The 26,787-nt window shown below is 26.9% G+C and overlaps 1 protein-coding gene across 1 annotated transcript in view; it reads right to left on the reverse strand.

The window, feature by feature from the left end:
• LOC142320942 (zwei Ig domain protein zig-8-like) overlaps positions 1–21,703 on the reverse strand; it is a 761,401-nt gene extending 739,698 nt beyond the window's left edge. Inside the window, exons 1-2 of the mRNA XM_075358930.1 lie at positions 21,588–21,703; positions 20,517–20,762 (exon numbers count right to left, since the gene is read on the reverse strand). Coding sequence (XP_075215045.1) covers positions 20,517–20,601 — 85 coding nt within the window. The 5' untranslated portion in view covers positions 20,602–20,762; positions 21,588–21,703. The remainder of the gene's footprint in view (positions 1–20,516; positions 20,763–21,587) is intronic.
• Between the last annotated feature and the right edge of the window lie 5,084 nt (positions 21,704–26,787).

The following is a 26,787-nucleotide window of genomic DNA, read 5'->3' on the forward strand; positions in this document are numbered from 1 at the left end:
AAAATATGTGTGATTAATTAAATTATCGGTAAAAATTAACGAATTTATTGTTAAGTGGAACTTTATAAAAATCCATTAAGAAAATAGCAAGCATACGATTTTGATGTAAATATATTATAATTACAAAAATCTTTTACAAGTCTTCAAAAATTTATTGTTTTTTTAACCTTTCTGATTTATTTTCATGGGATTATTTTTTTATAACTTCCATTATTTAAGACTTATTTATATGAATGAAAATTCTGAAAGAAAAGGAAACTTTATAGAAAAACAATTAATGATGACGTAAAACATTTTTCTTTTATAATTAGTAAATTAATTATATCGACGAGTATATTTCGAAATTTACTTATTTACGATATATCTAATGGAGTTCATATTGAGTCACTGAATATTGAAATGCGGAAGAATTGATAACTTCATAGAAGTCTACTTTGTTTTCTTTTACCTAACAATATGCACATTCGATTTCGCTTGAATTTCTTTGTGAAATAACATTTTTTTTTTTATTTGGAAAAGTTTTCTTCTCTTTGTTAAGAAATTTGGCGATTACAATGTTAACATTACTTACGGATTTTGTAACAGTTTTGTTGTAGATATACCACATATCCAACGGAATTTATATCAAACAGGGTAAATGTTACAAAAATAAAGATAACAAGGAAAGACGTAAACTGCAGAACGTTTCTCCTTCAGTACTTTTTATATTTTATAAGTCCTTTTTGTTTTTTGCATATTTAGTTGTTGGCATAATGCGTTATTAGCGGAATATTTTTATCATCTTAACATAAGATTCTCTTTGTGCTGAAAATTTACGTAATTTTGTGATTTAAGGTATAACATAATTATTATGTTAATAATTATTAACATATATGTATTATTAAATACATAACATATATATATATATATATATATTAACATATATGTATTATTTATTATATGTATTATTAACATTATTATGTTAATAATTATTATTGTATAACATAATTTAACCAAAACTTTTTATTTGTATAATTTTATTAAAAGATATGGTTTTATTTCTTATTCTTCGATTTAAAATAATCTTTACTTAATTTATCAATATCACAATTTTTAATGAGTCTCTTGAGTACAGCGGAACAAGGGCAGCCGCATGAGTGTAGGTAAACATCTACCTACACTGTTCAAAAGGCATGATGTATCCCTAATGTTTTCCTTTCAAAACAAATCTTTATTTATAGTTTCAATTAAAGCTTAAAATTACATCCCAAGTTCTATCAGTTAAGCTCAACTATTTCCTGTAGACATGATTTCCCCTCCTTAATTCTCAATAATTATCTTCAGTTGACACTTATTCACACGTCAAATTTTAATTCGTTAGAGATTTAAACAATCAGAGATTTATACAATACTTCCCATAAGTAAATAAAATTGAGTGGTTAATTTTTTTCTTCTTTTTTTATCATCCGTTAAATGTTACTTTGCTTCCGAGATGCTAAAATCAACCATCACACCTCATTCTAATGCTATATAATGATAAATTTAACTTAATTAAATTTTTTTTTAATATTCACTGATTAGTTGTATATAAATCTAATCTTAACCTATTTCACGTTGAGCATTATTAAGATATAGTATTGTTAATTAAATTCCAGTAGATTATTTTCTTTTTTAAACGCCAAGTAAAAATTGTAATCCATGTAAGTGTTACTATATTTTTTTGTTAAAATTTAATCCTGAACATCTTAATTTGTAAATTTTTAACCAATTTCCGAACCTTTTATGAAAAGTATAACCTAAAAACTTATCGAATAAAAAAAGAAGGTAATAATAAAAATTCCATTGAAGTTTTTATGTCTACAGGAAATTATACTTACCCGAATAAAGCTAAATAAGAATACAAACATTTGAATATTCAAAATGAAAAAATGATAAAGGAAGACTTTTAATTCATAATACTGAGATACTGTTCCTGTAACAAACCTATTGTTCGACTAATATTTAATATTTTTTTTAATCATCTAGACATCTTACTCCCCTTAGAAGCTGCGTATGTACTTTAATCATTATTAAGTCATTCTTTCTTTCTTTTTTTCAGTAGATCTGCATATAGATAATTGTTCATTTCTTTTAAATTTTTATATTTCAACGAAAAAGTCTTTTAATTAAATAGTTATTGTTAAATGTTAGTAATTTTTAATATTGGTCTTTTTTCTTGTAAAGAAGTTGAAAATAATTTAATACAAAATAAAAACCAAAAAAAGGTACAAAAATAATCAAACGGAGACAAGATTACAGGCACATATTCTACTCTGAAAATAAGTTTACTTTATCTTACAAGCCGGCAAACTATAATACAACTGTTTAAGTTCAAAATAAAAGACTATAAAAAGTGTTATTTATTTTTATTTCTTTGGTTTTAAAATATGGTTTTGAAATAAAAATGTTTTTGTTATATTTAACAAATAATTTGCTCTAAACATAATAATAGACCGATTTCCATGTAAATAACCAACTTTGGTAATACTGATAATATTAACTAAAAAGATGTTAACAATTAAAAAAAAACACAATTGTGAATATGTTTTGCAATTTGATGATAATTTTTAAATCTTTTGTTTTCATTAATCTTTCAAATAGAAGTTATTTTGTTATAGAATTCGTTTTTTTTAAGCTTATTAAGGGAAAAAAAGACGCTGTCATTAATAAATTAAATTTCATTCGGAGGTCCCGGATTCAAATCTCGGTCAGGCATGACAGTTTTCATACGCGACAAAATTTCATTTCATCCAGAAAAAAACTAGATTATCAGTTTTGGTATTTTTTTCTCAAGAACTGCTCATTCAGAGTTAATTAAATATCTACCAATATTCTGCAAATTAAAAAAAACGTATTCTGAAGTGTACTAGATTTTAATGACTAAAAAAGGTATAATTTTTTACATCTTTTTCTCCTTTATCTTTCAAATGAAATAATGAAGTAAGCCGATTAATGTTAGATTTTTTGGTCAAAATTTATTTACAACCAATTCCATATACCAGAAACTACTAGTTAACTGGATCACAAAGTAATAAGATGAGAAGTTTCCACTGAAGCTCCTGAAAGGAATACATATTATATTACCTGCATGAAAAGCAAATACAGTGATTAAAATGTAAACAGAACTATGAATTACATATCAAAAGATAGTAAAAACAAATAGAACAATGAAATAACAAAACCAAACATAATCAACTAACTTGTAAACAAAACAATAAGATGAAGCACAATAACAATTCACAACATGGAGTTGCTTCAGCCGTTTAAAGTCCTTGCTGTTATCTAGCAGGTTCAGCCAAATGGTTTTCGTTGTTGTTTAACCTTAATTTGAATTTAGAACTTAATCATTGAACCTCCTCATAACGTATATTCTGGAACCACTGGATAATGTTCCTTGAACATGCCGTTCCCCAGAGTTGGTTATCGTAGGTTCATAACTGCTTTTGAATTACTTTGTATAAAAACTGTCTGTTGAGCAATGAAAACCGCGACCTCCTGCCTAGCAACTAGTACATCTCTTTAATTTAAATTTTAAACTGTTTTCTTTTTTCCGTGACATGAACTTTCATGTTAGACCATGTTCCAAATATATGCCTAGATACCGTAGGTGGTGGCATGCGGGATGAATCTTAGTTAAAAAAGAAAATAATAGACAATATATTATAAAGTAGGTTTACAGGGATAATTTGCTTACATACATCCTTGCGTTCAGTTGTTTTCCCGAAGTTCATTACTGGAGTTCATTACTTGATTTTATAAATAATGTCCATTTTTAAAGAATTATTTTTATATGGAAGTTAATACATAGGTTCTTACATCATGTTATAGGGAAGTCATAAGGATAACTCCAATTAAGTTTCTTTAAAATAAGAATAAAGAAAATAAGAATTATTTTTACCTATGAAGGAGAAAATACGACTATTTAGCAACTTCTTATTATGCTCCTAATTATACTTCAAGGTTGGCGTATTATTTTTATAAAAATGATACGAGTTAGTTCCTAAACAACTGGTAGAATACTTCCAAAAGATATTTCGAGGCAATTATTCTGCAATATTATTCTAAATAAGCTTTTGTGTAGGTAATTACGTATTTACTATGCTACGACGTAGGCTACTTACGGGAAATTGATCCGGTCAACCTACTCCGTAATTTATTATGTTCCAGTCATACTACCTCTTAAAATTCGTATAATACCTGTTTATATTACAGTCAGACAAGATTTAGGACTTCTCATGTAAATAATAAAATTAACTTTTTTTTATTTTTTATTTTTTTGATTGTCTGAATGAAGAAGGTACGATTCCTTTTCTTAAACAATTAACGTCAAAAAATGAAATATTTATAAAAATATGTAAACGTAGAAATAAGTTGAATATATTGTGAATTTTTTTTAAAATTAGGGAAAATGTAAAGAAAGCATTTATAAAGTAGAAAAGTGTTTAATCGATTAATTTGTATTTAACATAACATATAACTATTAGGCCGCTGATTAATCTTTCTCACAGACTACTTAACCCGAGTCCAAGACAGACTCTATCGTCGAAAGGCAAATCTTTTCTTTTTTGCTTTTCATTTGTTTTATAAGCTGAAGAATTTAGACGAGTTTTTTTTTCAATGATGAGTATATATTTTTTGGACAAGATTGAATTATTTCTTTTTGAAGTTTGTTGGTCAGCCATTTACAATTTTAATTTGAAAGAATGACTAAGGAAAATGTTTTCCACAACGGATAAATTTTTCACTAAAACATATAAAATTATAAAGACAATTAATCTCTCTACAATAAAAAACATATTAAAGAATCCATATGTTATTGGTCATAGAACATTTTCATAAATAATTTTTTAATAGCACAAATTTCATTTAAATCATACATATCATCCTCATTCATTCTCTGAAATAATACCTTACGGTGATTCCGGAGGCTAAACAGAAAAATACAGAGAATAACATAGATGAAAAATCAACTTGACATATTACTGTTGTAGGATCAATAATTGATAATCGAATAACGCATGTTTTAAAAGATTAATCTGCCAATTCTTGAATACTGGATTTTTGGATATAGGAAATGTGCTTTGGATGCAATTTATTATGAATATCCGTTTAAACTTAATCTATGTAACATTGTAGAGGCTGACGCCAAACCATAATATACATCATTTTTTTCGTATAAGCTTACACCATAAAATAAGAAATTAAACAATACAATCGTTGTCCAAGAAAAAGTTTAATTGGATGTAGAATTGAAACTATTCAATGTTTCTTTCATGTATTTCTTGGAAAGGAAGAGAATTTACCTGAGATTAATGACGTCAACTTCATGTAATATACACACACATATATATATATATATTTACAGTCAAACACACACACACACACACACACACACACACACACACACACACACTTGTCACATTTTTTAATATTAAGTTATAAAATCTTTTTAATGTGATAATTTTGAGTGATAGAAAACGCATTGGAAAATTTATGAGTTTTATCCGGACGTACTTCTCTAAACTCTGCTGTTTATTCAATTTACTATAATTATACTGGATCAATTTCTGGTTTACAGTGAAGGTAAACTATTGAGTGTTCAGTTTTCATTCAACTTTTACAACGCAGATATCAATTTTATCGATCACCAGTCAAATATATTTTGTTCTTCCAATGAACGTTTCCGACAGATGTTTTTATTTATGGAATGAAATCCAGAATCAAATAATGAAGCTTTCACTACAAAAACATTCTAAAAATCTGTCTGTCTGTCTGTGTGTGTGTGTGTGTGTGTGTGTGTGTGTGTGTGTGTGTGTGTGTGTGTGTGTGTGTGTGTGTGTGTGTGTGTGTGTGTGTGTGTGTGTGTGTGTGTGTGTGTGTGTGTGTGTGTGTGTGTGTGTGTGTGTGTGTGTGTGTGTGTGTGTGTGTGTGTGTGTGTGTGTGTGTGTGTGTGTGTGATATATGTGCACGCGTGTGTGTTCGCATTTGTATGTTGGTTTATTGCGTCGTTACTGACTTCGTATAATAATTTATTATATTTGATATGGTTTCAGTATTTCTTCCATTCTCTTTAACTTCGAAATGAATGAAACATTTATTTTTAAATTGTAATCACTACTTTTTTGAGACATTAAGTTATTCTCTTTAGTTACTTAACTGTAATCTACTGGAAGTATCATATTAAATATGATTCTTTCAATAGTTAATTGGTTACTTATCGATTTTCAATCCGTTAAATGTAATAAAATACCTGTGATCAAAATATTATTTAATTTTTTTTTACTGTAATATAATTAGTTGAAACAGTTCACAAACGATTTTAATTTTATTTTGGATATTAAGTAACCCTTTTAAACTAAATTTTACAAGTGCAAATTTTTTTTCAAAAACCAATACAATTTTTTTTAAAAATCAAATGTGTGGCAATGTAATCATACATAGTTCTAAAACACGGAACAAATAATTATGCATATATCAGGTGTTTGTTTAAAGTAAGGTTTGTTTTGAATTTTCCTTTTGTATACAAGAAGTAAGCAAATAGCAAATTAATGAAAAACAAACCAACATACTTGGCGTTTATAGACCTAGAAAAGGCATTCGATAACGTAGACTGGAATAAAATGTTCAGGATTTAAAAAAAATTAGGGCTCAAATACAGAGATAGAAGAACAATTGCTTACATGTAGGAACCAAACAGCAACAGTAATAATTGAAGAACATAAGAAAGAAGCCGTAATAAGAAAGGGAGTCCGACAAGAAAGTTCCCTATCTCCGTTACTTTTTAATCTTTACTTGGAACTAGCAGTTAATGATGTTAAAGAACAATTTAGATTTGGAGTAACAGTACAAGGTGAAAAGATAAAGATGCTACGATTTGCTGATGATAAAGTAATTCTAGCCGAGAGTAAAAAGGATTTAGAAGAAACAATGAACGGCATAGATGAAGTCCTACGCAAGAACTATCGCATGAAAATAAACAAGAAGAAAACAAAAGTAATGAAATGTAGCAGAAATAACAAAGATGGACCACTGAATGTGAAAATAGGAGGAGAAAAGATTATGGAGGTAGAAGAATTTTGTTATTTGCGAAGTAAAATTACTAAAAATGGACGAAGCAGGAGCGATATAAAATGCCGAATAGCACAAGCTAAACGAGCCTTCAGTAAGAAATATAGTTTGTTTACATCAAAAATTAATTTAAATGTCAGGAAAAGATTTTTGAAAGTGTATGTTTGGAGTGTCGCTTTATATGGAAGTGAAACTTGGAGTATCTGAGAAGAAAAGGTTAGAAGCTTTTGAAATGTGGTGCTATAGGAGAATGTTAAAAATCAGATGGGTGGATAAAGTGACAAATGAAGAGGTATTGCGGCAAATAGATGAAGAAAGAAGCATTTGAAAAAATATAGTTAAAAAAGAGACAGACTTATAGGCCACATATTAAGGCATTCTGGAATAGTTGCTTTAATATTGGAAGGACAGGTAGAAGGAAAAAATTGTGTAGGCAGGCCACGTTTGGAATATGTAAAACAAATTGTTAGGGATGTAGGATGTAGAGGGTATACTGAAATGAAACAAGTAGCACTAGATAGGGAATCTTGTAGAGCTGCATCAAACCAGTCAAATGACTGAAGACAAAAAAATTAAAAATTATTCATTTTCTGATCTGAATGTATTGTAATAAAAGTGCTTTGTTTGTTTGTTTGTTGTTAACCACTTGAACCACCGTTACGTGTTGCTTCAGAGGATGAGATAAATGACAAGTAGCGTGTGAAAATCCTTGCCTGACCGGTACTCGAACCTGTAACCCCAAGATGAAAGGCCGAGGCGCTACCACTCAATAAATAACGATAAGTAGTTACCAATAAATTACAATAGAGTTTTTATTATTAATTATCTTCACGTAAAAGAAAAAAGATTATATTATTCCTATTTTCATAAGTTTTTTAATGCTCAAAAGCATATCAAATCGACCGACTTGTTTTGAAGGTGAGTTTTTCATAGTTTCAATGGAAATTAAGTTCAAATAATGCTAAAGAAAATAAGTAAAATATTATTATTTGAAATTAAGTAAACGATTAAATGAAAAACTGCATACTTTTTCAAAATGAAAAATTTTCAAATTTGGAGCTGTGATAAATTTCTTTGGCGTTATTATTACTTGGTGTTGGGATTTTTTAAGGTAATGATATATATACAAAGTGTTAGAAATATCAGCCAATTTCACAAAACTAAATGTGACGGCAATGGAAATATATACAGATATGTATTACTAAAAAATTATTGTTTCACAGAAGTTTTGAAATTTTTATTCGTCATTTATATCCGTTATTTTCAGTCCATACTTCATTTTTTAAACAGCTAAGTAGTCAGGTGACAGATTTACTCGTGAAATTCCACTGAAGAAACAATAATTTCGATACCCTATTTTAGAATATCAGGTAGCAATTCTACATAAATTTAAGGAAATCAATTAGGCGTTCTGTATATCTGTGCGAGTTTAAATTGTTTTTCACCTTAATATTACATTCAGTGTCTTATTTATAATTGCTACTGTTGTAAATTAACTCAGAAATAATTAAAACTATTTTATTGTTCTTAGTTTTAATAAAAAATTAAAAAATTTTGCACGAGTATAAGATTAATTAAACGTTTCACAACCAAGTAACAGTCCCATAATGTTAATATATTATAGACTGTTCATAAAAAATCCTCTAAAATCTATCCTATTGTAGTATAATATTATCTAAATAATTTTTAAAAACCATAAATATCGTTCGAATTCAATTACCTTATCTTACATATATTTTGTAAAATACAATTTTTAAAAATTCTACAATAACTTAAATTTGAAAAACACGTTAAATTTGTTTCTATTCTTTTCGATAAGAAAATCTTGTATTAATTTCTGATAAGTATAAAGTTCTTTGTCCTGTTTTCAAATGTAGGTTCTTCAGTTTTAATTTTATAATGTATCAAGTCAACCATTAACTGACTTTAATATATTTAATCCTTTTCGTTATGAAATTTTTATAAATATGCTTTACATTGAAACACTTTTCTTTATTGCTATAAATAATAATTTTTTTACCTTTATTTCTGTTTTTGGATAAATCAAGTTTTTAATGAAAAACTTCAAAGAAGTCAATTGACGTCTTGCGTCTCAAGTTAAATTAAAAATATTTTTGTTCAGTGACTATTTGCTCATGATATTTTTTTTTTATCTGTTATAATTATTTCTATGTGTTTCTTGTTAATTGCAGAAAGACTTCTTTGATTCCAATATTATTTTTCTTTTAGTTTCATCCTTTTACTTTGTCTTCTAGAACTTCTCTTTGTTTTTCGTCAATTGTAAATCGATCTTAAAAAGAGTTTCCGTAAGTTTTTATTTCAATATTTTGCCTTTCTCTCCCTAAGACATTTTAAATAATTGCTAATGTTAAGACTACTTAAATTTTATTTATTTACATTTATTTCATAAAAAAAATTTATTTTGATGGTTTCTACATTATTTTGTTACATAAATTTTTGCTTATTCTCGTTAAATTAATTTATAATAAATAAATAGAAACACATGAACGAAGATACTGAATTTTGTTAAAATTAAAATACTTTAAGAAAATATATTCGTACTTGATTATGTCATGTAAAGATTATATAAATTATATCTAAATAATAAAGCGGACAGCTTATAAGACTACGCTGTTTTAAAATATGTTCAATTCATGATTCGAATTTGCAAAAAAAAAAAAAATTACAATATAAAGCATTTACCAGATTTCCTACAAGGTATATAATTCTTAACAATTAGGACACCCAAACAACCCTCATCCTGTGTAAAATAAAATTTTATAAGTTATTATTAATTAATACTATTGTTCACCTGAATATGAAAAAATATCTAAAATACCAATCTCTTCTTCAAGACTTGTATAACGATATTTTAGCATAATATGATTAAAATAAGAAATTAACACATTAAAATATGAAAATGTCTATACTGTACTACAAGATCTTTCCAGAAAGTATCGGATTGTCATTGCCAAAACAAGTATACATAGAATAGATTTTATATCTATAACAAACAGCTACATAAATGTTGAGTTTTTTAAATTTATTAAATTTACACAACGATTTTAAAGTGTAGAGTGAAAATATAATAGGTTTAATATTATTTTCCTTTCTTTGAAGATATTAATGAAAAACTACACTATTATGGCAATGAGAAACTATATCATGACTTAAATTGTAAATGGTAAATTTTTATAGTTTCAACATAACGCATTATCGTCCTCATTACATTATACTATTGGATTTTACGATAAATTTTTCATTTAATGTAACAATTTAACGTAGATAAATATAAAAAAATATTTTATATTTTTAAAAGTTAAAATATATAATAGCGGTAGAAAAGTAAAAATTTGTTAAGATATTAAAGTTTTTTTCTATTAAACATTTATGTTTTAGATATAAAAAATTAAGAAAAATCTTTCAACATCCACCTGCTTTTCAATTTCACCATCTTCTTTTATTTTTTAATATAAGATTAATAGCAGGTGTGGTTAGAAAATCAGTTAATTTTATTAAATTTTTACATCATTTAAATCTGTTTCATTTTTTACGTGATCTGTTGTTATAGAATCTTTTGTTACAAAAATTTAGTTTTTGCTCTCTACAATTTTCTTATTTCGTGCTTTTAATCATGCAAATTTCATTTTTATAAAATTTTACTATGGAATGATTATTTTATAAAATGCCTAAAATCTCCTTCTTTTGTATTTTTATGTACCTTTCTCTGTTTGCTTTTTTGTGTGTGTTTGTTTAATTGAAGAGAGATTTGATTTTTACCTTATTGTACTCGTATCATATACTTTTATACTTATCTTCTTCATATGCAGAACATTAATAGATAATTACATATTATTTACTACACTTATTAATTTTTCTGTTACGGATATTTCTTGCTAACTGTTCTTTAAAATAATCCTTATTAATTACGATTTTGATTCTCACCAGATCTTTTCCACAAAGACTTTTTGTTTTTTGTAGACACTATTAAAATGTAATTATTACATCGTCGTAATCAATTACAAGTAAAAGTAAAATTACAAGTAATTAAAAGTAATCAATTTACTATTATTTCTCGTATTTCAATTTTTTTTTAAATGTTAAAAATTGTACAACAATTCAGATTAGTTAAGATAAATAATTGTAATTATATAATTTTTTCTTAAATAAATATTAAATATTAATATTCTTTTCTTAGGTAACTGAATGAGGAAATTTTCTGTCTTAAGTTTGCCATCAATTAGCGACCGTAAAATACAGTGTAATGCTCGCATATGCAGCAATAACAATTGACTTAAATACCCATAATAATTAAAAGGGGGCAGGATGTTAAAACGTTTGAGAAATTTGCATTAAAATTTCTATTTAATTTGCATTAAATATTTTTTAATGCAAATCATTATTGTAAAACTTAAGAACTTTTTTCTTTTAATACTGTGCACTAGTGTTTTTATGTATTATTTTTTAATAATAAATTTGATACTTTTAAAACTTCTGAAAATTAGTTGTTTTAAAAAATGTTTTAATTTTATTACTTTTATTATATTTATACTGAAATTGTTACAGACATAACTATGGGCTTACTTATTAGTTGCAATGGTATTCTGTTTAATCTGTTCTGTCAACCACTAACTGACTTCTGATATTCCAGCTGTGATATTAGCAACTGCGTTGTCCGTCCGCTTAAGTGACATTTGTTTCCTACAACGCACTGAAGTTAATATTCTAGCACTATACCATAACACCCGTATGTCTGAAACTTTGTTGCTTATATAACATTTATTCATTGCATATAATACAGCTTTAAGGAATAATTATACTTTTTATTATATATATATAATATGTAAAATTAATATTTTCAATACAAATGTTTTTCTATTTTGTTTTAAATTTTACTTACCCGGATAGTTATATATGCTGCATAGAAAGCATATAGATAGTAAATGTATATAGAAAGGTTCAGGGAAAGACATATTATTATTATTAATATTAGAGAAGTATAAAGATAGGTCATAAAATCCAACAAATAGTTCTTTTTTTAATTTTAGAGCCTTAAAAGACATTAAAAAAATATTTAAAAATAGATTAAAATAAATTTTACATAATCCGCAAAAAAAAAAAATTATTTCAATGTTCCCAAGTCCAAAAAATCTACTTTTTTCAGGCGGACGTTTATGCGTGTGAATGTAGTATGTACGCATAAATTATGTTGGCCTGCATTTGATTTTATAAATGAAGTGTAGTCTTGTACAGTCTCAGCTCGACCACTCCTGAGATGTGTGGTTAATTGAAACCCAACCACCAAAGAACACCGGTATCCACGATCTAATATTCAAATCCGTGTAAAAATAACTGCCTTACTAGGATTTGAACGCTGGAACTCTCAACTTCCAAATCAGATGATTTCAGAAGACGCGTTCACCACTAGACCAACCCGGTGTGTTGATTTTGTAAGTCTGGACCCCTTTGACCCATTTTCTTCAAAAACTTGGTAGACAGGTTCTACCTTCAAGGGAGAAAGAATGTATTACATTTCTCCAAAAATTATAAAAAGATGTGGAGGTGTTTTGGCCGAACAAGACTGGTAATCGAACCCAGAACCTTCGTTTCATGGTAATCCTTAATTGACAAGCTGATATACCTGAGATACTGAATTCAGTATCTCAGACATATCAGATATGGAAACACGTAATTACGTGTTTCCATTATCAGAATGAGTTTTGTATTAAAAATATTCTTTTTTTTTTTATGAAATTTCTAAGATAATTTGTTGTCGGTTGTGAATCATAGAGAAGCTAATTTTTTTCACATTTATGCAGTAAATATATATTTTTACCTTTTGGTTAGTAAAAAAGTTTTAATATTTTTAATCAGTCGCCTATTTTCGAAAAAATTTAATTGCAATAATATTTTTAATAATTCTATCTGAAATATTTTTCAAAATATTTATTTATTCATTTCATTAATGTTTTATAATTACTCTTTTTTCTTAAGTTAGATAAATTAGAAGAGCACATTTACATTTGCTGTTACCATATAGATTTTGAAGTACAGTCTGTCATGAACTTTATCGTTGTTTCGTCTTAAGGCTGGTGATTTTATATGTTATCAAGTAACACAAGCAAAGCAGCAATATTGAAATAGGTTTGATGAACTCTGTTTAATGTTTGTCTCCTTTCGAAATGGATTTCGACGACCAAATATTTAACCAGCTCTAATACGCATCACACAAATTGCATTAATGTATGTATATTAGTTTAAACATCAGAAAATGTTTATTTGGAAATTCTGATGAAAATGCATTTCGTATTTTAGGTACGAGGCATGATCCGATTGAGGGCAAGTAAAGTTCTTCTTTGGGTTAGAGGTCCGTTAATAATTTTAAATTATTTGTAAAAACGAGAAAATTTACTTTATTTTCCACTTATGACTCCGGTAAAGCTTACAATGTAGAGATTTAAAGAAGATAACTAATTATTAATGCAGGCTGCTTATTTAACAAAGTCGGTTTGAATTGAAATTGTTTACTGAAAGAACGGAAGAAAACAAATGATTTCTAATCACAAGACTCTCTTGTAAATCATGGTTCAGTGGGTTTGTTACTATTTAAGATTATTTATATAGTATCTTAAAGTGTACTTGGAGCCATTTACACGGTCATGATGAAAATTGTATTCTGGAATAACAATTTCACAGATTAAAAGAGTTAAAGGGTTAAAAGAGATTACTAACATATTAATTACCTTTTGGAGTTTGGGTAAGTCATTTTTTGTACCCAAAAAAATAAATTGGGATGATTTTAAAAAAGTAAAGGTTTACCATATTAACACAACCAAAAATAGTTGGTTGTGTTACATTATCTAGTATATCAGTAGGCGCATTTCTTTTATCACCTTAGAAAGCCATTGATGTAACATCATAATGTCAAATTTTTGTTGAAATAATTTATTATTATTCTCAATTTGTACATTGCAATGTGTTCAACTAATAAACAATAAGGTATCTCCTCCCACTGGCCCAATGAGATGGGGATGATAAGTATGACATGCAAATGAAGTGTAGTCTTGAACAGTCTCATGCTAATAATTCCTGAGAAGTGTGGTTAATTGAACCCAACAACAAAATTACTAAATATTCGCTTAATAAAATTTTCTAATTACTTGAGGATAATCCTTTGCCATTAAAAATCTTCTAGATAACATACAAAACTTGTCAATTTTTCCAGAAGTAATCTTTTATTCTATTAAAACCTTATATTTTTTCATTAAAATCTTAACGTATAAAAAATAATATGATTATTCTTTTAACGTGTAATAAGTTTTTAAATTGAAGAGGTTATTTAAATTTACAAAATCTTTGACTAGGATACATCTTACATTATAGATTATATCTGAAAAAACCGACTGATTCACCACATAAGATACGACTAAGTTAGAAGAAAATGATTATAGTGCGTATATTTTAAAAATACTATTTATTTTTGCGTTATATAATTTATTAAATGTTATCAGAACCTAAAAGATGACCAATGATAATAATATTATTATATAAATAGAATATATAAAAATTTTAATGGATATATATACTAGAATCTCAGTCGCAGCTTCACCACGTTATGTAGTTATTTACGTCCAGTTAATTTTTTTTTATATTATGTTTTTTAGTCAAGTAATCGGTGGCAGACGTAAACAGTCGCGTTGCACATACAGTAACAGTGGCAGTGGCTGTGTTGGTTGAGCAGTCGCGCCGTAATCCGTCGCATCCCTTAAAAAATCAAAATTCAAAAAAATCCGAAAATATTTTTACATATTTATCTGAAGAGTATTTTGCATGCCCAAATCTACTGAATATCTTAGTAAAGTTTGAAATGGGGAAAATATGCAATCATTCTTCAAAATTATTTTACCTTTCTTCATCCCTTTCAAGGTCAAATTTCAAAAAGTCTAGAAATTTGTTTTTAGATATTTACATATAAATTACACACAGCAAAGTTGATGTCTTCATTTTTACTGAGAAATTAAAAATAATAGCAGGGTTTCAAAAAAAAAAAAACAAAATCCATTTTAACACTTTAAACTCGGAATTTCAAAAAATCTAGGAATGACTCGTATTTTTTAGATATTTCCATGAAGATTACACTTCCGAAAATCAAGATGATATCTTCACTTCTTACTAAAATTAAAAAAAGGAAATTTCATTGTTACTCTAACTTAACTCTTCAAACTCAGCATTTAAAAAAATCCTTTCTAAGTGTGCACTTAAGAAGAATATGTATACAAATTTTTATTAATTTATCTTCAGTAGTTTTTGCTGGGCGTTGATGAATCCGTTACTCAGTCAGTCAGGACAAGTTGCTTTATAGGTACAGATGTGTGTATATGTTCGTGTGTGCGCGCGCGTGTATAAATTGCATGTGTAAATATGTATATATATATTTTTTGTCTCTTATGGTAATTTTATTTAATCGTAAAAATTAACAATTTATAAAAATAATTAAATATAAATAATAGTTTTTCATCTATACAATTATATAAAGAAGAAGAGCGTTTTTGTTTGGAATGCAAATTACTCGATCAATCGTAACCAAATCTTTACCCACGTTTTTTGGCATAGCTGAGAAGGTTCTCAGAAATATTTCATCTCAAAAACTTTCTAAAAAATATACATATATGTAATAGTAGCAATTTACCGGTTGATTTTCATGAATTGAATTAATGAACTGTGGACTGTGAATCTCTTTCACTGGTGAGTCTCTTTCACCAATACTTAATTTTTTCTATTTTCACGTAGTTTATTAAGTAAAGATTGATTCAATTCTTATAACGTTGCTTTAAAAATGTTTAAAATAACTTAGAATAGTAGTACTGTTATTACTCAGTTTAGTTACACTTCAAAGTCAATGTAGAGATTTTACGGGTAAAGATAAAGCTAATATATCCAATAGAAACAAACAATATCTATAATACCAATGAGAGGGGTTAGTTAAAGCTAAGGAACAACGTAAGGTTTAATAAATTACAATATGAAGTTAATTATTTTGAGATAATTCTATACTTCACTTATATACAAAACCTTAAATTAAAGATAATTCAAAACGAAATTTATTTCAGTAAAATATATTTTATATTTTCTTGTATTTAAATGTAAAAATAATTAAACAACTTTATACTAAAGCAGGCAAAGTTAATAAAAGATTTTCAATTCGTATTATTGTTAACTGTAAATATCTTATAAGTAAATTTATAAGTTAATTAAAATATCACTTTTCTCTGAAACGTGAAAACAATTTATTTTTATTTTTTCATAAAATAAATTAAGTTTAGAGAAATTTATATTTTAGCATTTTTATCCGTTTAAAAATATTTATTTTTTTATCAATTTTTAATTAATAAATAGAAAATCGTTTTACGTAATATAATTACATTTTTCCAAAAAATTTGTTATTCAGTAAGATAAAAAGTTTTAAATTTTATTTAGTTTAATAATTTGCATTTATATACATTTTTTATTTATTTTAAGGATTCTTTATTTCACTTGTTATAAATTTTAATCTAGATTATTATTACTGTTTACTCTTTTTTTTGCCAGTGTTTAATTTATATTCGGTTCAATTTATCGAAACCAGAAGCAAATTTGAAATACAAAAAAAAAAACATGCAAAGAAAGGTTTCCATTGAAATCCCTCAAAAAAACACACTGATCAAGTTCAGAAAATAAAAAGCAAAGAAAATACCAAAAAATAATCTTCTCAGTCATAAAAAGAACAATTAAACAAAGAAACAGTGAAAAATCAAAGAAACAAGAAATGTAAGTGGCGAAACGCAATGAAGAATTTTGATAATGCACAATCCCCTTAGGTAGCTGATTCATATAAAACGTTTATTACTTACAGTTCTAATATACATAATCGGTTTAGGAGCGTCCTCGCTGCTATCCAGGTGCTTAACCGCGAGCCAGTTTACAAATTTGTTTGGTCTCATTTAGTATCTTGTACCGAATGGGCTGTTCCTTCTCTCGAACGGTTGGCAATATTAGATAATCGTGTATTTCAGTGTTTTTCGCAAACCTTGGCGCTTCTATATATTTCTCAATAGTTTGTTCTGGAATCGCTATTTGACTTAGATGTTACTCTTGCTTGTCGTACCTCGTATTTGGTTCCGTTGGTTCAAATCGGTTTCAGGACCGCTGTGTACAGCAAATTGTTTGTTAGACAATGATAATTGCGGTTCCCTGCCTTAAAATCAGTACATTTCTCTGAACTTAATGTTAAGCTGTGTTCCTTTCTCCCTGACATGAACATGATGTATGACGTCCCCCCACGTCATACAACAATCTAGATGCAGTCCTAGGTATCGTACGCTGGTAGCATGCGCGATGAAAACTTTATTAAGTTGAACTCAAGAGCAGTTCATAAGTAAATATTATTTACTTATAGTAAGATTACTTATCCATTATTTAGCTCTCCTCATCGCAAACGAACATGCGTAGGGTTAACCGGATTAACCTTCATTTTCTATCTAGCTAGATGTTAATTAAATCCAATACTGTTTATAGTTTAGCAGAAGCTACGATAGGATCATCATCCACGGCCAGAATTTGCATTTCATCCTCAAACGAAGCACCTCTGTTGACTGTGGAGTCGGAAGGTCCGCAGTATAGACCGAGTACAGAACCGGCCCCAGAACTGAACACTGAGGAATTCCCTATCCAGTATAAAATAATACAGACAAGTCTTGATTTTACTTTACCTGTGAAAAACGTTCGTCTAGGTTGCTGTATAGGATCAAGTAATACGGTTGAGGAAGGCTCCTTTTCAATTTATATGATAGGCTAATAAACTAAACCTATCAAAGGCCTGCTGGACATCCAGAAAACCAGCCGAGCAATGCATCGCCACTTCTGGGCACTTTCTAATAACGTTGAGAATCCTGTATGTTTCTTCGTTTTTTGAGTGATCACGTCTGAAGCCGAAGTGCTGGTAGGAATAACACGCCTTTCCTCCAAAATCGGCGACAGCTCCAGAAGATGTAGTCTATCAAGTACCTTCGATAGAATAGGTAACAGGCTTTTATGAATGCGTACATCAGTGGACTTATCCGGTTTAGGGATAATTACAATTTACAACACATTCCTTTTCGTCAGGAGGCTTGTAGTTCGAAGATTCTATATGCAGCCATCCAATATATAACACATCTCTTTAATTGCATTCTTTGAACTAAGTTATTTAATCATTAAAAATCGCAGTACATCAACTTAAAAATTGTTCATTTTACTCTCAATTAAGAAAATTTTACTTATATATTTATATAAATTTATTTATTTGAATAAATTTTCTAAATATATCAAATAAAATGTAAAATATATTAATTTAATTTATTATTATTGTATTAATATGATTATAATAATGTTTTCCTTAAATGACTGCTCTTTAATACTCTTTACGTACTTTATAAATTTATAAACCTCAGGTTGTGTTACTTTTGCAAAAACCTAATAGAAATCATTAAAGATCATTATAGACTAAGAAATTTATTTTTTAGTTATAATTTAATAAATTTTTATGTATGCAAAAATACTACACAATAAATTTAATACTTTGCCTAGCATATGGTCCTCGAGAAAACTTATATAAATCAGAAAATCATATTTTAAAAGTTATTTAATATTCAGTTTGTTTCCTCCTGTAAAACGTGACTGACACTAAAACTTGTACGTACGAACATGTACGAATTTTTTGATAATTTTTTCCATTGGTCTTTTAGCTATCATTTATTTGAAAATAATCTCTATACGTAATTGAGTCACAATTTTTTTTTAAGTAGGTGAAAAAATACATTGCTTTCTATTGTGTATAAAATTTCAATAATTGCTGAAATTTTTTTCTTCTAATTTTTGTTTTCATAATACTGTTTACTTTTTTCCATTGTTGTATAAAAATTCAAAATAAAAGAGAGTGCACAGAGTTTATTTTTTCAGAAACCAAGAAAAACTACTTAAATACTACTCTTCTTTCTCTTTCATGATTAAAAGGACTCTAAAAATAGCTATTTATAAATTATCGACAAATTAGAATGACTTATAAGAGAGGAATTTGTGTATCGTATAAAAAAAATGCTTAGCCTGATCAACATTTGAACTCAGAGCTTCCTAAAAAAGACAATTACGCTACCGTTTCGACACGGTGCTTACCGAACTAATAATATTGTAACAAATCCTTTTCTTATTCAGAAGGAAAGAAAAATTATAATATAAAAAAAGTATCCATTTTTTTTATTACATTTTTGTATTAATTATAAGGTTTATTTTAATAATAAAATTAAGAATATAAAGATTTGTTAAATGATTTACAAGAAAAATTCACGTACAGTCCTTTAATTCGAGATAACTTTATATAAATTGAATGTAGATTTTTTTACATCATTACTTTTTTTAATTTTTCTGGTGGTCTTAATCACAATATTATTACATAAAACGGTTTCTGTAATGCGAGAGGTTTGGAAGTTAGGCAGAGTACTAAATAGATTTAGTACGTGAAAGTGTATGTTTGAATGAATTTTGTACGTAAATTCATGTTCGTAGTTGTTATTCTACTCAGTTTGATAATTTCATTTGTGTGAAGTATTTATTCCCTTTATTCCTTTTCATAAATATTTGTTAATTAGAAGAAATTTATATTTATAAAATTGAAAAAGGGGTTATCGTTTTGCAAATAATTATGAAAATTCAATGGGGGTGTACAATTAAAATTTATTTTAATGTAAAAATTTATTTTACACACACTAAGAAATGAATAAACTGTTTTTAAAAATTTTATTTCGAAATTTAGCATTTAAAAAAACATGTACATAAATAATTAATTAATATAATTTAATTATTTTTAATATATTTTTTACAAGTTTGTTTTCATGGACCAAAATTATGTTAAAACATGTTATTTCACTTATAAATAATCATACACAAACCGTATAAAAATCGGTCAAACCGTTTTTTTTTTAATTCAGTTTTAAAACTTTGTACAGTAATACAGTCTTGAGTGTCATTAATTTGGATTAATTGCTTTATATTTGGCTAAAGCTGGTAAACAATTACTTTTTTAAAAATAATTAATTTCGGTAAATATTTTCTTAAAATGTATTTTCTGGTATCAGTTATCAATCGCATATAGTTTAATAAAAAACTAAATATACGCTTTATATATACTTTTCGAAAGTGGTGGTAATTTTTGATAGTTGGCAAAAAGTAAAGCATCTTCCTAATATTAGCTAATTTATGCTAGGAAATTACGGTTAATTTTTCTTTCATAATGGAGTTCTCTGCGTAAATATTTCAATTACAAATATGTTGAATAAAATAATCATTATGATTAGCTCATTCATAATTTATTTTCTAAAAAGCAAATAAAATTATTTAATAAATGAATTTTTTCTTACCTTTGATGTCCTTAGCATGGTGGTGCTTGGCGGGAACCGTTCCCACTGTCGCCGCCAGCACAAACATTATCACTGGCACAAACATTTCACCTCACCGAACGTTCTTTAAAAGATAATTCATGCCCGTTCATCCGACTGAGAATTACGACACTAATGAAAAAGGTTTTTTTTTTTTAACGTAACAAATTCACTATTTTTTATTCAACCACTTTTTTTGTAACAATTACCGTAAACGGAATCTGGAAACTTTATTAAAACAAAACAAAAAATGATTATAATATTAATAAGAAGTATTGTAATTTATTTGCCATATGCTTTAAATGGCTTTTAGTAGGACTATTTTTTTTAATGCAAGATAAAATTATAAAACAATATATATTTTTTTAAATTACTTTGAATAATTTCCAGTTAATTTTTTGTTTATGAACTATTTAATCAAGTTATATATAATATCTCTGAATAACAAATAAAAGATTAATTAAAGACAACAAAAAATAAATGAAAAATATTTGTTTAACTTTTTAGGCCAATCAAAAAAGATTCTTTTGGAAGTATTAGTATTTTTTTTAATTAGATCTTTATATTGTAGAATTTAGTAAAATTTACAACTGCATCAAATTAAAATATTATTATATTTATTTATTTTTTATTATTTAAAGAATATTCAAATAATTAATTGAAAATATTTATATTATAATTTTTGAAAAGGTAATGAAATATTTATTTTTTTAATAATTATTGATGTTCCATAGATTGTTTACTTATGAAATAATAATAAATGGTTAGTTATTTTAACGTGAATAATCATCGTTTAAAGACACACCTATCTAATATATATTAAATTAATAATACGACTTATCATTAAATATTTTTTTTTATCATGTGAATGTTTTCTAAATAAATTTCTTCTGTAGATTATTATTTTATTTTTAAACTAAACTAATAAAATAAAAAGAACGCTGATTGAAAAAGATAAGTAAGAAAGATAAAATAAAAAATTTATAAATAAAATAAATTTTTTTAAATTAAATATTAAAAATATCCCTTACTAAAATATATCAAGTTACTTACTAATCAATTTTATAAATGAAAAGTTAATGACACTAAATTATACTCAGAACACAAATTAGTAGTAGGGTATAGGGCACGTCCGAAGCACTTAACACCGCCTGCGTTCAAAGCACGCGTCACACTGCGGCCGAGGGCGTCGTGACGCGCAGGCTGTCGGTGTACAAAGATACCCCTTTGAATTTCCCACGCGCATAATATTGGTATATCCCACAACATAAACTACCCTATCCATATTATATTATTCCTTAAGCAAATTAATTGAAATTTCTTTTCTTGTATATAATAAACACATTTCTATTATTTTAAAGAGAAAATTAATTGGTATACATAGTTCAAAAAATAACATCATTTAAAACAAAACAAAGCAATAGTTTTTTTGCTACTAATGTAGATTAAAGGCTATAAATTTTCAATTTAAATAATAACTATTTATTTTAGTAAAATATGTATTTTTTTAGCATTTAGTTTTCTGAGTGACCGACGTTTAAAAAATGAATATTCACTTTTAAACAGATTTCTCTGTTTTTCTTTAACGGAGTATTTAAAAACAAAACTCATTGTTTAAATTTAAATTGAAAAATAATCAAGCGAAAGATTAAATATGAATAAGTCACTAATGCACCCATTAAAAATTTCAATCAATTAAGAGTGTGCTATTAATTAAAAACGTTTGTCTTTGAATTCTGAATTTAAATTACTATTAACAGTTACATAGAGTTCATTAAATTTAGATCAGAAAGAACGCTACTATTTACAGTTAAATAGAGTTCATTAAATTTAGATCAGAATAAACGTTATACTATTTTTATTAATTAATATGTACGTTTCTTAAACTACTTTCCTTTTTTTTCTTTCTTTTTTTTGTATTTCTTCTTAGTTATTTTAGTAATTAAGAATTTTGATCCAAAAATTTAGATAAATTTCAAAAAATCTCGGTAATTCCAATGTAGTTATGGAGTTTTCACTTTTAATCACATATCCTAACCAAATTCCTTTTCTTTTAGTCACTTTCCGTATAAGTGAATTGCTCTTTCTTCTTTAATCTTGTGCATTACGTCTTCATTCCTCACCTTATCGATCCAGTCTAATTTTCTCCATAACCATATCTCAAAAGCATCAATCCAATTCCTCTCTCTCTTTTTCTCATAGAGAATGTGGAACAAAATCATTACTCCTGTAAGAGAATCATAGACTTGTATGGAAGTGAAGCATTTCACTTCCATACAAGGAATTCCGTACTTAGCCTTTGGTTAATTTCTTCTTTAAATCAAGTTAAAGACATTTACAACACAGTAGTTCCCTCTTCATAAACATGTCTTCCATTTGCTACCGCTATCCTTCCTTTTATTTCCGTTGTGCTCTTCCAGTACTCTGACACCATAGTCCCAAAAAAAGTGTTTGTAAATTTTTAATTTGTCTATTCTATCTTCACTTTTCCTACCATTAAACCCTTTTTGTTATTTACTTCATTACTTTAGTCTCTCCTAAAATATTTTTTCACTTCACACTGTTTGATTTCTTTCTCCAGATCTGTTAATATTCTTTCAAACGCTTTTGTACCATCAGCTGGCACTACCAATATAATATTATTACCAAATTACACTATAATATTGTGAGCATTTATTTCATTTTTTACAATGTTTTCTTTACTAAAAAAATAACAATAAAATTCTTAATTAAATGAAATGGTAAAACATTTTAATAATTGGAGATTGATACTAAAGAAATTGTTCTTTAGAAGACCTAATGAGATCTTAATGAAGAAATGTCTATTAACGATATGAAATAATCATCTTTGTTATACTTTCCAGTTTATGATTAAATCCATATTTGTATAAAATTTTATACATATGGTTTATAAAATATATGTGCAGTTTAATAAAAATGCAAGTCCTTGAATGAAATTGAAAGTTGAGAGTTAAATTAACACTAACTTTTTTGTAAGACCTAATCTTATGCAAAAATAGGCCATCTTTTAAAAAGAAAATATTTTAAGAAAAAATTTACAATATTTCCTAATTCAAAAAGTATAGGATAGTCTTTTAGAAATTTAACGGTTAGAAACTTCCAGGGGATACACAAGAAATTGTCTTCGTCCTTAAAAATGATAACGGTTTTAAGCTGAGAAACGTTTTCTTTGCTCATTTCAAAGTCAAAATTCCCTTCTAAGAAATAGAAACATTTCAATATAATTCAATACGGAAAATTTAGTGTATAAAATCGTCTATTGATCATAGATGTCTAATCTAAATAATATTTGTATTTTAAAATTAATTGGACGAATTAAATTACATATCATCGTTAAATAAATAATAAAATTAGTGAAAATTAACTGTATATCAATAAAGCTGTTTAATTACAATTGAATTAAAATTAATAATATGTGAGAAATAGTTTTCTGTGCTGAATTTTTTCCCTGTATTGGAAAATTTGATTTTACTAATACACGTAATATACAAATTTTACAGCCAAACATCGTTTAAAATTTTAATGTGAAGAAAATAAAGATAAAAGTATGTGTTAATAATGGATTACCTTTTTTTAGAAAATAACTTTTTATGGATATCTTTGTTATTTTATACGTTAATATTTTCAAATTCCCAACTAAATATTTATAAAATTAATTATACATTTAATGTATAAAGTAGTTACAAAATGTGTCATTCTTTAATACACTGGAATCTGCTGATCTACCAAAATCACGGTAAAAAATTTAAAAGCCTCTTTTCAGATATTTTAAAACTAAAATAACTAAATAGAATACATTTCTTCATGTGTTATAGTATATTACACATATTACACGTGCATTACAGGTATTTATTTATACATACTAAAAAACATATGTGAAAATTAAATTTCATTTAGCAGCTTGAAAAATTTGGTTTACTCATATTGTTAAGATAAATTTAGTTATCTGTAAAGTTACTTTATTTTGTTTAAATAAAGTTACAACTAAACATATTTCAACTACCTAGGTAATGTGATGTTAAAATGTGATAAAATAACGTTATTCCTCACCATATAAACGGTGTGAAAGACCTGTTGGAACATTATCCAGCGACAGGACTCCGTCGTGTGTATATTATTAATTAAATTTTTGTTGATATCAATGAATAAATAAATTATTTCACCTAAGGGAATGATGAGGTTCGTCGGGTATCCTCTTATAAGAATTAAGGAGGTGTAATGTGATGCAAATTATTAACAGTACGTTGGGGTGATTTATGAACTAGTTTCTAAATCATCTGTAAAATTTTAAGAAAATATCTTTGACGTAGAATATGAATCGGGTATCGTGAATGTTTAAAAACATAAACTCTTGAAATATGATAAAAACATCAGGGATCACATCGTTTTGTGTTTTTTTTTTATTTATTTGACTCCTAAAACACTAATCAGATCACAAATGATATTTTTTATTTTTATTTTTTTATTAGTTTTGATTTTACTGTCTATTTAGTTCATCGAGATAGTATTTGTATTTGTTACTAACTTACATCATTTAATTATCTTTTTATTATCCCATGTAATATTGATATTTCTTTTAATAATTTAAATTTATTTAATAATTTCTTTTAAGTTTTTTATAATAAAATGATTAAAAAACTGGAGGTGGTTTTAAAAAAAATATATTAATAAGCTACACAATTCATACGTCAGAATAATTTGTAATTTTTATATGCTGTTTTCTCACTAATTTTTCTTCACTACCTCTCTTTTTCTGTTTAGCCTCCGGTAACTACCGTTTCGATAATTCTTCAGAGGATGAATGAGGATGATATGTACGAGTGTAAATGAAGTGTAGTCTTGTACATTCTCAGTTTGACCATTCCTGAGATGTGTGGTTAATTGAAACCCGACCACTAAAGAACACCGGTATCCACGATCTAGTATAAAGAAATTTGAATATTACATCGTGGATACCGGTGTTTTCTAGTGGAGGGGTTTCAGTTAACCACACATCCCAGGAATGATCGCCCTGAGACTGTAAAATACTGCACTTCGCTTACATTTTATACATATCATCCTCATTCATCTTCTGAAGTAATACCTTACGATGGTTCCGGAGGCTAAAAAGAATACCTTAAATATTAAACGTTGTTCTATTACGTAGAAGAATAAAAAATCGGTTAAATAATCTTTCTTTTTTTTTATTTGAAAAATAAGAAAGAATCTGAACTGTAATTTATAGTTTAATGTCAATTTCATAATCAGGCGTACATTATTAACACAAAAAACGGTGACTCAGCTTTAAATTATTTCTTCATGTAACATTTAATTCACCTGAGTAGATTATCTATATTCGTTGAAATTTCTCCAGATAATAATGTAACGGAGAATTGCATCAAACAATCAAATTATTGTTGATAAAAGAGCCAGTTTGTATGCTGTTAACGTTTTTTACTAACTAACGGGGTACATAATTAAATTTTTCAAAATATTGATGACTGGATAACAGACTTCAAAATGGATTAATCGAAAAGCCTCGTAGAAATTCGTTGAATAATAGTGAAAAACAATTTGTTGAGTGTACATTTTAATGTAAAAATGACTGCCAAAATGAGTGTTCGGTGACTATCACGCAACCAATATAAATTATTTAAAATTAATTATCATAATTTTCCTATTTTCTTTTGTAACTCTAATTTTTAAAACTTATATTCCCAAATAAATGTTTTCCAATAGATATTCATCAAAAATATTTAAATTTGGGTACAGTACCTCATTATATGAAAAAAATAAAGCTTTTTTTTGTTATATTCTTGGTTTTGGCCATCCATTACATCTCCAACAGAATTAATTACTTTAGCAATCATACTTTGTCTTTACAGCAACAAACGTTCTTCAAGCCAGACAAAGCTGGAAATGGATTGGCGTTTCTAAATTTTGCCGATGGCGCTTAGCGCTGAGGTTGGGCTTCAGATTGCTTAGTCAACCGTTATTCGAGTTAGTTTTGCCTGTAACATACAAGTGTGTGATACATACTTACGATAATATTTGTAAATACTGTTTCTCATGTGTGTATGTATTTATATAGATAATAAATAGATGATTGTGTTCATTATATTTACAAGAGCAAACTAAGATAACAGTATTATATGATAATTAAGGCTTTATAGAGAAAATCGTTTCTCGAAAAAAAAGGTTTATCCAAAAATCGATAAATACTCCTTTTTTTTAATTTTTTGGGAAAAAATAA

This window comes from Lycorma delicatula, chromosome 3, assembly GCF_047948215.1.
Source record: "Lycorma delicatula isolate Av1 chromosome 3, ASM4794821v1, whole genome shotgun sequence".
Taxonomy (NCBI): domain Eukaryota; kingdom Metazoa; phylum Arthropoda; class Insecta; order Hemiptera; family Fulgoridae; genus Lycorma; species Lycorma delicatula.